Source organism: Arctopsyche grandis, chromosome 1, assembly GCF_051622035.1.
Source record: "Arctopsyche grandis isolate Sample6627 chromosome 1, ASM5162203v2, whole genome shotgun sequence".
Taxonomy (NCBI): Eukaryota; Metazoa; Arthropoda; class Insecta; order Trichoptera; family Hydropsychidae; genus Arctopsyche; species Arctopsyche grandis.
The window spans coordinates 5,810,804-5,827,832 of NC_135355.1; the positions used below are offsets into that span (position 1 = coordinate 5,810,804).

At 33.0% G+C, this 17,029-nt stretch overlaps 1 protein-coding gene across 1 annotated transcript in view; it reads left to right on the plus strand.

The window, feature by feature from the left end:
- Nucleotides 1–16,155, plus strand: part of LOC143914588 (uncharacterized) — an 85,025-nt gene extending 68,870 nt beyond the window's left edge. Inside the window, exons 2-7 of the mRNA XM_077434857.1 lie at nucleotides 9,170–9,317; nucleotides 9,409–12,073; nucleotides 12,243–12,429; nucleotides 12,509–12,684; nucleotides 14,384–14,621; nucleotides 14,692–16,155. Of these exons, the coding sequence (XP_077290983.1) occupies nucleotides 9,170–9,317; nucleotides 9,409–12,073; nucleotides 12,243–12,429; nucleotides 12,509–12,684; nucleotides 14,384–14,621; nucleotides 14,692–15,446 (4,169 nt within the window). The 3' untranslated portion in view covers nucleotides 15,447–16,155. The remainder of the gene's footprint in view (nucleotides 1–9,169; nucleotides 9,318–9,408; nucleotides 12,074–12,242; nucleotides 12,430–12,508; nucleotides 12,685–14,383; nucleotides 14,622–14,691) is intronic.
- Nucleotides 16,156–17,029: the final 874 nt, after the last annotated feature.

Genomic DNA, 17,029 nt, shown 5'->3' on the forward strand with positions numbered 1-17,029 from the left:
TCAACTTCCAAATGAGTTTTCTCAACGTAGAGACTTTGCTTAATCGCTTATTGGTTAAAAAAGGGTAATTCGATTCTATCTCAGGACCGTTTTTAAAACCAAATTGACAAACATAATAATCGCTTGTTTAAAAATATATATAGGATAAGTGAGAAAATGAAAACAATGCTAGATTTCCGAAAGCTTGCTTTTCTCAAAATAATAATTAAAGTAAATAATAAAATTATAGTATAATTATTAATAATATCTAATCATTATTTGGTTGAATATTTAGGTATTGAATTTATACTTTCTATATATGTATATATAGAAAGGATATCTTTTGTAAGTTTTTCAATTGAATTTATTAAACATATACCAATAATTCTAAAAATGATTTAAACAATTCGACTATAGATTTAATATAAATTTCAAAATAATGTGGAATATTTACTTGTTTATTATTTGACCCAAGTCAAGTTAATAATTAAAATTGAAGGAATAATATATGCATTTCAAGCTCAGGAATGGAATCAATGGTTTCTTCATGATCCAAACTTATCAATTGATAACACTGAGCAGTAAGAAAATTTAACATTTTTAACTTAACAGAGCGGGGAATCAATCTTTACTAAGTTATACCAATTTAATTTTGATTATGACAATAATTTTTGATTCTTTATGAGATATGAGCGTTTAAAAAAATGCTCAATTTTCACAGATTTTTGGCTTTTGCAGTCTTTAACTCAAAATCGAATATTGCTGTGCCAAAAGTGAGTATTGGAATCAATAGTCAGATACTTTTTTAATTTATTGTGATTTTTATTGCTTTAAAATACTTATAATTAATTATCTAACGAATTTTAAAGTCACAAATATATATTTTCTTACACATTACTTACTTGTTTACTTTCTTTTTGTCAAAGTTTGATTTCCAAATATATATATACATTTATAAATCTGATTGCAGTCTGTCAAAATATATGTATGTGTATATAAATTACATTGTTTCAATTCAAATACCACACACTGTCATAAAAGAAAGGGAAATGAAAGCATCGAATTTGCCATACAACTTTTTTTTAGCGCTAATTACACCATAAATTAGCGTGTGCACGACAAAAAAACTATCTCATAATTATAAAGTAAGATTAAAGAGCTTCGTTTTCATTATATGTAAATTAAAATGAGATTTTTTTGTCCACAGTGCAAATGTTTCATACATGCAATAGTATGTAGGCTTAGAAACGTTCGAATCGATTGCGTCGATTTTATTTTAAGCCGTCATAAAATCCAATAAAAATATTAAATATTTTCATAAGATAACTACACGGTATTGTATGTGACTTACGTCATTGTTTTGTCTTTTTGTAAATAAGTCTTGTGTACCTGCACGGAGCCCAGTCACGAACCTGCGTGCATATTTGTGTGGGCATTCGAAATATTGTGCAGATTTTCACGGTCGTTGATTATACAGTATTCCAATGATCGGTCGATCAAGTCATAAGTTATATGTATCAGCTGCTAAATATAATGGTGTGCAATTCACGATAACGGTCATATCTCTAAATGACAACATGATTGTACGTATTATATTTCCTGTTGTGGTTAAATGTCTGTCCGGTCACCGAGAATATCTTAATATACTATGAAATAAATCTATACACGCTACCTGTATTTCGCGCTTGAACTGTTGAATATAAAGATATGGGTATTGCTCATATCTCTACCCTACTCTTTTCCTTTTGGGCATGCTCGGGTATAATAATAATTCCCTTGAACTTCGAAGAAGCTTCTCATTGATTCGATTTGTTCTCCAGCTTCTAGGTGAAACAGTTGAGACTCTATGTACCTAATAATTAGGTGCGTGGTAGACATCGTCATCTGACGGTTATACCTCCGCCCGCACAGTGCTTAATCGGATGGCTTTTATTCCAAAAGCTATTCGAATTCTTAATGAAATCGTTGCTGCTGCGCCCGAATGTAATATTTTCCACCTCAGCGAGGGTAGATTGTTAGCAAAGATCATCGTTGGAACCATGTTTTTTTACTTTCTTCCTTTGTACAGTAATGGAGTGTTCTATTGTTATTTTAAAGGCACCAAGCTCATCTCCTTACTGACATTATTATTTGAAGGTTGTACCATCTGCTTGTACAATTCTTTATCGGATGGCTCCTATTCCAAGTTTGTTATCTTCTCCTGGGGCACGCACCAACTTTATCAAGCTCCTCAGGCAGATTTCCGTTAAATTGGATTTTTAAAGATTGTTTAGTTTGAGATCGTAAATGTGTTCTGATATTTAATTTAATTTTTTCTATCATTTTTGAAATTATTCTTAATGAAATTTTTGATCCTGTGACTGAATGTGATAATTTCCACCTCAGTGAGTAGATTATCAGAAATTATTATTACTAATTCGTCTTTCATAATTGCATATGATGTACGATTAAATTTTGATCTTATTTCTTATATTTGGGCGTCACGGGAATGTTTTGTATTCACGGCTAATTCTGAACAGATAATTGCTTGTTTTTTATCATTACTATATTCATTTACATCTAATTTACAAGAATCCAATAGATTTTTCTCAAATTTTCCGTATTTTATTTGCCTGTTTACGCTTTGAACAATATTTTTTCCTCATTGTACATATGTAATACCGATCCATACCAAGACTCTATGAATTCACAAACGCATTTTAATACACAAGAATATTTCCTATCTAATGTTTATTCACTTTAAAAATCCATACAAAATATACGAGTACTATAATTACTGCTTGAGTGAGTTACGAGAGATTTTTGGACCCCACAACTTCAAAAACGCAATTTCAGATCAGAGCCAGAATATACGAATTGATAAGAGATCGACCCAATTGCGATTGTTTAGCAACGTGATTAATTAACGTTTCATTGAAAAAGAGCGCGTTGCCACATTTCCCAAAGCATTTTCTTCCGGCCGAAAATTATGATCGGCGGCCATATTTGTTACAATGGCGGCGGAGCGGGAATTTCTTTCACACCTTTGAATTTCGAACCCATTAGCCGTTGTTCCTATTTCTGATGATATAGGTACCCGGCATGCGAGTATCGTATGATATATTTATGCGTGTATTTGTACACAAAGGATGTGAGCATTTCGCAAAACGTCTAACAGACACACTAATTTAACAACACTATCGGCTTGTCTAGCCTCATTTTAACCATATATGTATGTATGCGTACTTATCTTTGGTCGATCGCAGGCTTTAGCCGGAAAATCATGACCGCGGATTGCAATCTTTGAAAAGTGTGTCTAGTGCTTGAAACTATTTTAATTAAAGTTTGTCTGAATGGATAAGAATTTGGCGTGCAATGTCCACACATTCGAGTTGTTCGATACAACGTGATTAATGGTGATTCATTCGAATGAAAATATATATGTATATGATATGTACGGTGTAAATTTATTAAAATACAATAGATGAATAAATAAAATAAAATCGGAATGCTAATGTTCAAATATAAAATCGTGTCTCATCGAATTTTTATATTGAAACAAGCTAAGAAGAGGTATGTAAAAAAGGCTTCCTACGCGCGATAAAACATTGACTAATGTTTTCAGGTCCAAAAGTGGACCCGAAAGTCCATTGACAATTTTATAGTAATTTTGACCCGATTCAATGTTTGCCGTTGATCTTGATATCTAATATTTAATTTGGAAAGAGACTTTGTATATATGTATGTATGAAATTCGTGACGTCATCGAACAAATAATTCGCTTTTTTCCGATTCAAAGGATTCCATGTTCCCGGGGGCGTAGGCGCCGAGGGGAAGCCCTAGGGGGCGGAGCCCTAGGGCTCCGCAAATACGGAACGAAGCCGGGTAATACAGCTAGTATGTTATAAAAGTAAACTCATTTTAATACATTAGCAATAATGAAAGTTAAGACTACATAAGATCAATAAATAACCAACAGCATAGATCAACGGTTAACATGTAATGCTTTCAATTGTGTGGTCACGGATTGTATCCCTGGTGTGTGCTGCTGGATATGTGACTCCAAGATCGCTTTCCTATCCGAGTTTGTCAATTTATCTGATTTCAATGAAACGGTTCCTACAAATCGGCAACCCTGTCCTATCTCTTCCGAAAATACGAGTTATTCAGCATCTCGATTTTCGCTAATTTGTTTAGATGTCTCTGTGGATGTTAATCAATGTTTGTATTTGCCTTGTATAATACTTAAAATGTTTGACCATATATGAACATATGTATAGGTATGTACATATTTCATGTTCAATGTTAATAAATATATATAATTAATAATTCCTAATTATGTATACCTACTTGTATATATCTATATATATAAAAATCTATTTTTGTCTGTTTGTCTGTCACGTATGCGTTCCTATACCATTCAACCGACTGCAATGAAACTTACATGAGTTATTGTGTGCATGTCCGTGATAGTTTCTGTAAAAAAAAATCCCCCAAAAACGGGAACGGAAACGGGAAAAATGGGAATGAGTGGCATTGCATGGCAAATAATTTCAAATCAGTTCACAGCCTACGATGTTAGGGTAAAATAAACAAACAATTGAATAATTGAAAGTGTTCGCCGCCTTCTTATTTTTAGTTAAATCAAGTCAAGTTCGCCGCCTGCGTTTTTTCGACAAATGGGAACGGGAATTGCATGCGTTATTGTGGCATTGCAACGCATGCCAGGTTCAGCTAGTAATTAATTATTCTTAATCTCTATAACACACTCTTTGCGTTGGAGCAATTTATTAGACGAACGCGCATGATTGATTTAATAAAATAAAAATAATAACTATATGTATGTATGTATGCACACACCTAAATATTTATATTAATTTTTTTATTTTAATTTTTTAATTTTTTATATTTATATTAATTTTAGATTTTTTAAATAAAAGAAGGAATTTTAAATATGACTATAAATAAGGTTAAAAAAAATTCTATTACTTTTGATCTTGGTTACGCATACGAAACGTGGATAATTAAGCAAGGAAAAAATAGGAAACAATACCGGATACTTATTTGAATATAAAATTAGATTAATAAATAAAAAAAAATTAATTTAAAAATAAATTATAATATCTAGAAATTTAACTAAAACATTGTGTATACACACACAAATATTGATATTTGAAGATATTTATTATATTGATATTTTATCTTGATTTGATCTAATTTTATTTTAAAATTAATAAATATGCAAATTTTTTAAAAAATAATTTTTTAACAACGATATACAAATTTTAAAATTTTAATTAAGTTTACTTAATCGTGGAATATCAATTATAAGGAAATCTTGTAGTTGATTTTCTTACATATGCAATACTTTTTTTACAGTATTTCATCATTATTTTTTTAAATTCTCATACATTGAATTCCGCGCTTTTTTCTAAATTCCAATTCTCAACATCTCTTCAGCTTTCATTACATTTTTTATGTCTTTATGCAATACATATAGTGTACATAGACTAGAGGCTAGCATATGACGCTTTGGATCAAAGTGGTCACAGGTTCGATCCCACTGGTTGCTGCTGACCATTTCATGGATATGTGACTCCAGGTCAATCGTTTTCTATCAGAGTTTGCAAATTTATCTGATTTATATTGAAACGGTTCCTACAAATTGGCATATCTCTTCTCTCTCGCGAACAATCGAGCTATTCAGCATCTCGATTTTTCAAATTCAAGTTGATCGTATTTGCCTTGTATAATTCTTTCAATGCTCTATATAATGTTTAACCATAGATGTCATGTTTAATGTAAAATATATAATAATTATGTATTTATAATTGATATTTCTTTTTTTGTATAAGACGCGTTTGAAGTTTGCAAATATGAAATCTGGGTGACGTATATGTAGTCTTTAGTTTTATACATAGATGGCGGTAGTAAAATAAAATTATTGGTATTTTTATTCAAAATAATAATTTATATATCTAAATATTATATAAAGAGGTTTGTTTCTAAAAAACTTTTTTTTTATAAGGCTATTTTTATGCACATTTAATGTTGTCGCTTTCCGTGCATACTGAATTCTACGTATATGTATGTAATATCATTGCGTTCAAATTTATAATACGAGTATACATATTATTAATTTCTTTTCTTTTTCCTAGCATTCGGTCTGTGTAAGGTCATACATGTAATTCAATAGAAAAACTATTCAACCGAATGATAAAATGAATTTTATACCGAGTCTTGATTGACTTAGACTATGCATACAAATGAAATGCACTCAATTCAGTTTCCCACACGTTACTTTTGTACAATAAAATTCACGAATTATTTTTAATTCTTACGAAAAAAGGTATATTAGGGTTTTGCCTTATCGTATTGGGCACACGTGGAGCCGTTGTTAATTGGGAAAAATGTTTTGTTTGTGGAACGGCGGCGGCAGAGTTTCGCAAACGCTTTTTAATCAAACGGGCTTCCATTGTTTGCGATTGGCACGCTTTCATTTTATACACACTTATGCATGTATATGTATGTGTATGTATACATATCCATATATATGTATTTGTAACGCGAGAAAAATCGAGAGAAAACGCACAAACCAAGAAACACACTCTCATACTCATTTCACGACTCATTTCTCATCGCACTTTTACACTCGATTGTTGCCGTCACATCTATGCCTATTAATATTGTGTTCTAATTGTCCTCGTTTCCAATCAAATAGAGTAAAATGAGAGCGAGACAGATGCGTTAATGTCGGATAACACTGCTGATTATTTACAGGAAAATCAAAATTTGAGGAAATTATTTTTCGACAATACATACATATACTTGAACACTTTTAAATTTCTACAACAGATTCATATGTATATATGTATAAGAGCTTTTCTGGCAAGTTTTTTTAATGCATGGTTGATTCCATGTATAACGGATTTAACCACGTGGAAAATTCGTATAATTTTCCAAATAATGTAGTTTTTTTGGGAAAGATTTTAATATCCTGTAGTTTTCCGTTTCTCTTTTTGAAACAAAAAATATGTAAAGTCAGAAAGGAATGTGATTTTTTTATTTAAATTTATTATTTATTTATTTTTTACATATATACCAGGAAGGCCTTACAGGTGCAACCCCAATGCACCTTCCTGGCCAATTACAAACATTGCAGCATTTTTTTTTATTATACAAGTCACTGAATTGCGAGACACTGAAAAACTCGCAAATTAACGAGACATCTATGAATTGTATGTACATACATTTTATTGTACATTAATCATATTAAAATAGTGGTGACATAGTAGATAGGAAGGATCTTAGCCAATTTTTAATCGGGGACCGTTTCAATAATGAAATCAGAGAAAATTGGCAAACTCTGATAGGAAACGATCGACCTGGAGTCACAAATATCCAGGTCTGACCAGCAGCACTACAGATATATTCTTTTCAATCGAGGTCAGCTCATGGGATCGAACCCGGCGCCTCTTGACGCTAAGCAGAAGCTTTGCTACTGGCTATGTAGGTAAGAATTTTCGGTGAAGAGTCTCAATAATTTTTGTCAAATAAATCTGGGACACATTGATAGAATACCGTCGATCTCGATTTCATAATCATTTCCCAAAGAATAATCAAATTTGTAGTATGAATTTAAGGCGACGATGAACTGAACAATGTATAACTGTTCCAAGATATTAATCTCTATCATGGTCTTATTTCCAAAAGAATGACTATTAAAGGTCAACTATTATAAAAACTGATCTTGAGAAGCGTTAGAAGTACATATCTTAATTAGAAAGTAATATGTATGTAAATATTTATTAGAACGTAAGAAGAGGAAACTATTATATTTGCTGATAATTTTGGCAATAAATTTAGATAAAAACCATGCAAATATTTAAAAATCATCGAAATAACCGACTTAATTTTTTGAATTTAAAGTGTTTTTACTTTAAATCAGAGCTGTGGGAGTCGGATCAAAATCGACCGACTCCGACTCTGACTTTATTTTATTATGCGTCTCCTATTTGAACGATTTTAGTAAGACGGACTTTTCTTGCCTACGTATAAAATTATTAGTAATAAAATAATAGCGATTTTCAAAATATAAAAAATTAAAGGAATTATAAAAACCACTAAAAATTAACATGTAACCCAATTTATTGAATTATTGGTTTAAATAAAACGTAAGAACAATCATAGTATACGTTTATAAATTTCGTACACAAACAAATCAATTTATTTAAAAAAAAATTATGAGACGGAGGAAGCATTTGTTTTGGCCACAACAAATCAAAATATGTGCACGATTTTATTTATTATATTGTAATATAATTTAATTTAAATTTATGATTTTTATACAGAAATGATTAAATTTCAATTTATTAGTCGACTTACTTCAGTATAATTAGAGACGCACATCGTTATACTATTAATTAAAAAATAATCATCAGAAGGAGTCACATTCGGTTAATTTTTTACGGCTCCAACTCCATGACTTCGACTCCATAGCCCGGCTTTTAATCCAAAAGTGAAAGAAAGTCAAAAAGTCACTACAAATGTAAGATAAAGATGACTGATTTGCATTGAATTCAATGGAACAGCAAATTTCAAAACCAATTCTCACAATTATTTTTTAAAAATATCCACGGCTTTTTCGAATTTGAAAAAAAGTGTCAGTTATACAAGTAGAACAGGTCAAAAGTTACGGACGAGCCAAACATTTCCATCACTTACATTTATTTACCCACGCCGTATATATGTACAATGTATGTTCATATAATAACAGAAGATTCGCCCATAGACTTGGACGCAATGTGCAACTTTTATTTTTAAATGCAAATTCGAGTGTTGGGCAATTATTATGCGTCGACTCTGCAAGTCGTGTGGCGTAGCTCAAAAAGCGCGGCAGAATTTTCGCAACCCTGAAACGTTCAGTTCGCATACCAAAACGAGCCGTTGCGGAATGTAGGGCACTCGAGAGATACAAAACGCTCTCAAAAATTGTTTTACCTGTCGCGAACTCACCTGTCGCAAGCCAAGCAAGCACATACATATGTACATTGACAACGCGTAACGATTACAATATTACTAGACATGTACGAATTGTTACATCACTAAGATTAGGTGTGATTTTTGTAAACATTTCATCATTATAAATGCAATCGGGGTTATCGATTATGAATCATTTGAATTAAACGACATTTTTTTATTGTTATTTCAGGTGCACAGAGACGTCCTATGGGAAATAGCTTACCAAAAAGGGACTCTCAACTGTTATCTCTATTGGCAGCACGAAGAAGACAACTATTAGCAGATCGTGTCGGTACACATCTCGCCACTATAGCTACTTTCGCCAACAAACCCGACAAGTAATATACATATATAACTGTTATAAACCGTGCCCCGAAATAGCTTTGACTATATTTTTCCATTTATACAAATTTTGCATAAAATTTTCAGACACAACATAACGAACGCCCACCTGGAGATACGCGATTCGAACAACACCGTGATAAAAAGAATAATAGTGCCAGACAATAACAAGTCGTCATCGGCGGAAAATCGACCATCGGACGTTAGAGGACACGCTTCCAGACCGTTGCTCAGACCGGAATCTACCATTGCGAAATTGACACCGGAAGCCAGATCCCAAGAGACGAAATCGACGCTAAACGCCAAAGCATTGCAAGAAGCCAAAGTCATAAGAGCTGGAGTATTGAATCAAAGGCGAAAGCCAGCCTCTGAGGTAGTGAGATTCGGACCTGGAACTAGGAAACCTCTCATAGACTTGTCCGTAGTCAGTCACGAGACTTTAGGAATACCAGAAAACAGGACGCCCAATCCAGACAGTGCTTCCGATGAAAAAGACGACGTAGACGTCATTTTAGATCCAGACGAAGAGTTCCAAGTGGACGAATCCAACCATGGAATCTATCTGTACAATTACACAACGAACGCCACGTCTCCTTACAATTCAAACGATACAGTTTCGACACCCATCAGTAGTGTAAATTCATTGAACATTACGCTAACAACGAATCCATCATTAGTAGAATCAACCATGTCTAATGAAACGCTCGCAGAATCCATAGCGAACGTTACAAATACAGAAGGAGTAGCATTGAGTAATAAAACGGAACCAACTACCACTACAAAACCGAGCAAAATAGAACCAAAAGAGAACGAAAACAATACTCTATTCCTTACTGATGAATTGTACAATCATTTCAGACCTTTAGAATCTGAACTTCCAGTCGAAGACATGGCCCCTTTTATATACTTCGGACAGAAGATTACTTTGAGTGCTCCCAAAGATAACGTAACCCAACTTCAGTTTAGTCCCACAAAGCCGACACATTATATTAGAACTGTGGATAAAAAACGAGGAACTTACAGGCCGGTAGTCACTGAAAAGAATGTTAGCGAAGAGAATGAGGAAGAAGTCAATGAAAATATGGACGTTTCCGTGGTGAAGAACGTCATTGAAAAGAACAAAATTAGAAACACCATTAAAATGCAAGCACCATCTAGGCATACAAATCTCGTCAGCGCCTATAGAAAGCAGCAAATTCAAAACAGTACTGCTACGATTAGTTCTACTACTCCCATGACTACTTCGACAAGTACTGTAGCGTCTACGACTTCTGCTGTTTCTACTACGATGACTAGTACCAGTACAACAACAACTACTACTAGTACTACGACTACTACAACTACTACTAGTACGACTACTCCTGCACCAATAATCACAACAGTTCAAAGTGATGTCCAAACTTCAACGGAAAGTCCGAAAATCCAATTGAAGGATGATATCAATACAACGTCTCCTTTTAATTTGAGAAGTGGTAATAGAACTTATTATAATTTTAGAAGAAAGCCGATAAAAGTGGCTCAACTTAACAATGCTACTACCGAGAAAGAAATTTTACCTATTTTAACAACTACCACTCCTCCATCTACTGTTGTTTATACTGCTGTTGTCACTTCAGTGTCTATAACATCGTCAGTGAAGGCTCAAAACAAAACTGAAAACAGAAATGAAACCGAACTCGTAGATCCAAAATTAGTCATCAATGCGACTCGAGTTCAAAATGACAATGCAACGAGCATCGAAGATTTAACGACAGTTGAGAGTGTCAACGCAGCATCTTCACGATTTAATATAACAACGAACGAACTGAATAACGATAGCAGACGAAAAAACGAAACGCTTTTGAATAAGTATAAGAAAAAATCCGATTTGCGTCAAAGAATATCGACTTCTAGACCCAGAGTTAGATTCACGACACACAGCAGACTAACTTCAGATGTTTCTAATCAACCGTCTCCTACTCCTTTCATAATATATTCAAACAAAACATCTCTGAAAGAATTCGACAGATCGACTAGATTGCCACACTTACCACCTAGATACAGATCTTCAACGTCGACAACAGAAAAAACTACGTCTACGACCACAGAAGCAATCGAAACTTCTGACAAAGTTCCAGTCATTGTTTCGACGTCTAATAGTTCTAAACCATGTAACGATTCATTTGGATGTGGTTCTGAAAGCGTCAAAGTTTTCAAAGAAGAAAATCCAGCAACTAAAACATTCAAAGTGAACGACTTCAGCGAAACCATTGCGTCCATCTTCAACAAATCCGACAGCAATAACAGTTACCTATACATTAGCGATACGTTTACTGCCTCTGTAAATACGACAGTTAAACCTGAAATACCTTCAACCGAAATCACAAATATCATCAATAATACACTCAATTTAAACACAACTCTATTCGAAGATAAAGATTTGAAAGAAGTGCTCGAGAGGCGAAACAATGAAGTACTGATCGAAATGGAAAAGAGCAATATGACAACTTACATACTGGCAGGGCTAGGATTTCTACCGTTGACTCTTATTGTGATGTTCGTCTTGAGGCACATCTTCCTGAAGAAGACCAAAGATATCGACACTGATTACGAAGGATACTTTCAAGATAGTGACATAAAGAAGGAATCGCAAATAACAACAGTGGCGAGACCACCAATCCCACCACCATTAAAGAAACCCGACGAAAAATGGGAGTTTCCTAGGAGCAAACTAAGATTACAAACTTTAATAGGACAAGGCAATTTTGGTCAGGTAACTCATCTTCTTTTCACTTTATAGAAATTTAGTTTCCAATTCAGATCCACCAAAATTAGCGTACTTTAACATCCCATGGTACTTTAACTCAGATGGTTGAAAACATTTTTTTTCAACTTTAACCCGTTTTAAATTTAAAATTGATCTATTTAAATTTGTAAATTAGGTTTGGAAAGCTGAAGCTGACGATTTAACTGGTCATGACGGTTTGACACGACTGGTGGCCGTGAAAACGATCAAAGAAACCGCAAGCCAAAAAGAAAAGCAGGAATTGCTGCACGAAATTTGCATAATGCAAAAAATCGGAAACCATCCCAATGTGGTGACGTTACTAGCTTGCTGTACTGAACAGGGTATATAAAAGTGTTCGAGTTTATTCAATATGAAATATAAAATGCATTTATTAAATTATTTTCGACTATTACTTTTCAGAGCCATACTTACTTATTATGGAGTACGTTATGTGCGGAAAATTACTAACTTATTTAAGAGATAGAAGATCTCGTGTGGATAGGTTTCAAATGCCCAGAGGAGGGCTAACTTCAAGGGATCTCACTGTGTTTGCCTACTGCGTCGCTAGAGGAATGGATTATTTAGCAAGCAAAGGGGTAAGATATAAGATTAAGTTTGAGATAATCTGGATGAGGTATCGGCAATCTACATATGACCTGCGGATCACTAAGTGACTCATTTGACAATACCAAGTGACTCATTTGAGTTAACTGGTTAAGAGTACAGTCTTTTTTCGTATAATAAGTACCAAAATGTATATATTTTTAAATATTTTATTTAAAAATATACGTCAGGTCAAAAATTATAATTAAAATTTTATAAAAATATAATTAGCATTGCATTAAGAAAATTTATTTGAACAAGCATCTTCACACGCAACAAATTCAGGATGTAATTAAAAAAGTTATTAAGACCGTAAACAAAATTGTACGCTCTGAATTACTACACTGACGCTTCAAAGCATTTTTGGAAGGAATTGCATTTAAATATGAAGATTTGCTATTACTTGCTGAAATACGATGGTTAAGTCGATGCAAAGTTCTTAATAGATTTCTTGACATACATACATATATATTTCTTAACAAAATCGATAAAGATGATCTCGAACTCAATGATAAACGAAGGTTTTAAGACTTTTGTTCTTAACAGATATAATGAACCATTACATAATATAATGATTTAAACGAACTCCTAGGAAATAGCTACACAATTTTGAAAATGAATCGAAGAGTTTTTGTGTCTTAATAAAATTTATATTATTATTCACGAAATACTTTTAAAACAAAAGTACCCATTGACCAGAAACATCTTCTTAATAGTCACATTTTGGTTGATTTTGACCAGCAGCCAAAAAAGGGTACCGACGCCTGATCTAGATGCCTTTTTATGTAATTTTTAAAGTAAGAAATTTAGAAGCAATACGATCTCTAAAATGTAATTTATTAAAATCAGACAAATCGTTTATATGTATAATATTTCATTATCTTTCAAATACAGAAAAAATCTTTATACTTGAAGATTTTGATTTTTAAATGCTTTTTATTATTACGAAATTATGTTCACAATACATCTTATATCTATTTTGATAGCTACTGATCTACTGATCATTTTCTATTTTACAATTTTAATTTAATTTTGTTAGTAATCATAGTATTATATTATTCTAATGTTAATGTATAGCATAATAGGAAAAAGAGCTCAAAAACCTATTTACAATTCTTATAAATGCTCATAATACATCTCATACATAATATTAATTAAAGACTCTCTAAAGTCGATGACCTAAAGCAGATTGTGTTTAGGTAATCTGTGTGTTATACCTGAAGGGTATAGATAGACATTTAGTTGTAATCACCGAGACTCTTCACAAGTGTGTTAGTATGGTTATTAGTGATTCTGTCATAGAATCTATGTACATCTGTCATAGTATTGAAGAAAGAAATGGTTTTTAGATTGAAACTGAATAAAATATCGAAATTAATTTGTCATGTCTGTACTTTGCTAAGCATTCTATAATTGAATTGGTAAATTTTCTGGCATTTAAGAGCTCTCTTATTTCAATAAAACAATACTTTGTCCACGTAGTATGTATAATATAAAGTAAGAAAATGTGCTAGAAAAAAGTTTCGGCCTAAAGAAATTTATGTATGTATTTATTTTTTAAATTGATATAAAGTTCATTTATTTTGTTTTGAAAGTAAACTTTTATTTGTGCCTTTTTATATGAAAAACATTTGAAAATCGGTCGATAGATGTCAATAAAAAATAAAATAATTATTTTAAATATTTTTTCAGATTGTACACAGAGACTTGGCAGCTCGGAACGTCTTAGTTGATCACAATAAATTGTGTAAAATTGCCGATTTTGGAATGTCGAAAGAAATTTCATCGTCAGACGACAAAGGAGGCAAACCGCAGAGGAATGCCTTACCAGTGAGATGGATGGCACCAGAAGCCCTCTTATACAGTGTTTACAGCCATGAAACCGACGTTTGGGCATACGGAGTTTTGCTGTGGGAGATCGTCACACTAGGCATGCTAAAATTCAACACGGTAACCAACTCTAAACCATGACAATGCTAAAATTATTTAAACATTTTCAGGATCAACTCCGTACGCCACCATGTCTGGCCGTGAAGTCCTTCACATGGTCACAGAGGGCTATCGTCTGGAGAGACCAGCTCATTGCAAACCGCACTTGTACCAGACGATGCACGCCTGCTGGCACTCGGATCCTAGCCAAAGACCACCATTTTCCGAAATCAAGACGCAACTGTCCGAACTTTTGGAAAACGAGCCCACCGAAGGCAACTACGTCGATTTGGAAAGCTTCTATCAAGATTCATCCGTTTATAGTGATCCGTCAGCCATCATAGAGAACGACGGGGGTATATCGATCGAGTATTCAGACGAATTGAGTTCCAAATTGAGAAAAGACGAGATACCGAGGAGGAGTTTCCATATTCCAAACGCGACGAGCCTACAGAGGAACTATTCAAATGGAAATTCGGGATCTAGGAATTCAAAGTTCAGAGGAGAGGCTTTCAACACCGTCCGAGCTGGAAACCACACGACTGTCGGAGGTTTCGGAATAATGGACGGTGGCTTTTCGGGTCGCGATGGCAATTTTTGCGAGAGGAATCCAATGGAGAAGCTATCCGGCGCCAGTTTCCACAGAGAGAGAGACAACAGCATATCCAGAGAGAACGGTCATCCTGGAAACAGCCTGATAAGCAGGAATAGTTTCAACGGAATAAGCAACCAAAATACGTGGAGTGTGCCCGGTGGAAAGCCGTTCTTCACGAAGTCAGGAAGCAGTAGGAGTAAAAGGATATCAGAATTCGAATGTAACATATGATGTGGATTAGGTTTTTGTTGTATCGCGTTTTTGATATCTGTTCTAAGATATTATAATAGATTTATCATTTGCAAAATGTGCACAAAAATGTCATCCGTAGTGAATAATTTTATCTGTTATAATTTGCATACTTGTACATATATAATCGCAAATCTTTGTATGATTGTGTGACGACGTGTGAATTTTGAAGCAAGCTGTACCTAGTACATATAAATCAGTATTTTTATATTTGATTAAAAAAACAGTACGTTAAACAATATGTTGTAAATATATATATTTTCATGTATTCTTAATTTTTCTAGTCTTTCCTAAATTCACTCTAATAATAATATTGTAATTTATTAGTGCGTATATTAATAATTTAATTGATTTGTGATATAAACAACTTACTCATCCAAAATATTGTTATGTTATATCAATATTTTTTCACCTCTCAGCGTTACCGTTTACGTGTGTATAATTTATATAAATGCTTTACATATCAAAAAGAGTATAAAATTATTGTTTTCTTATTAAATTAATGTAAATAAATACATATGTATATTACGATAAATTTATTGAAACATTCCAAAATTAAATCACGAAATTATTTTATTTTATATTTCTGTTAAATAAACAATAGTTTTATGTATAAAAATAGTGTTAAGGTGGTATTATTATTCTGTATGCTTATTATTGTGAGTTTATTAAAAAAAATACTGTTAAATTTAAAATTCCCGTGTTTTTATTATATAATAAAAACCCATCGACGGTAAAAATATCTCGGTATCATAAAATATAGAATTGACCCAAATGTTAAGCTACCTGAATGCATTGAAAAATTGCATAATTCGATAATCAGTATATTGCGTTTTTATTCACAAATACCCATTATACATACATACTGTGATCATCTCGAGTGTTTAATATTGATACCGTGTCCGTTAGCCGATTAACCCAGTTTTCTACTTAACTCTGTGCAGCTGAAAGTATCGTTTCCAGCCACCCACCTACCTACGATTGTCCGTCATCATAATACATATGTAGTCTGCCTTTTTAATGGCATGATGATTTTCAATGATCACATTTCAGAATGACGTGTCGAAAAATTCGTATACTGGTTCAATAACGGTATCTATACATACATACATACATTGAAACCCGACACAATACTATACATTGTATAAATTTATAGTGAATATTAAATCGATAAATGTCTTTTGAAACTGAGGTTTCGATTAATTTCATTGATCAGTGTTTAAAAATGAGGATAGAATCGACTTTCGATTGCTTGTATTGAACTACCTTAACAATTTAATATATTGTATGATACATATCAAAAGCCGTTTTTGATTGAGAGAAAATATCAATTTACAAAGCGATTAGAATTTAAAGGTTAGTATTCATATTAAAATATTTACGAAATACGACTATTTTACTAAATAGCAGATTTTAAATAGTACATAAGGATTTGAGAAACGTACATTTCATATCAAAAGTATTGTTGCGTAGGGGTGGGTGGAGGACCCAAGTAAAAGGCCTTAGTCGTTTCACAGCATTTATTGATGATTAAGGAGATACACGCACTGGCAGTGCTCAGTCCA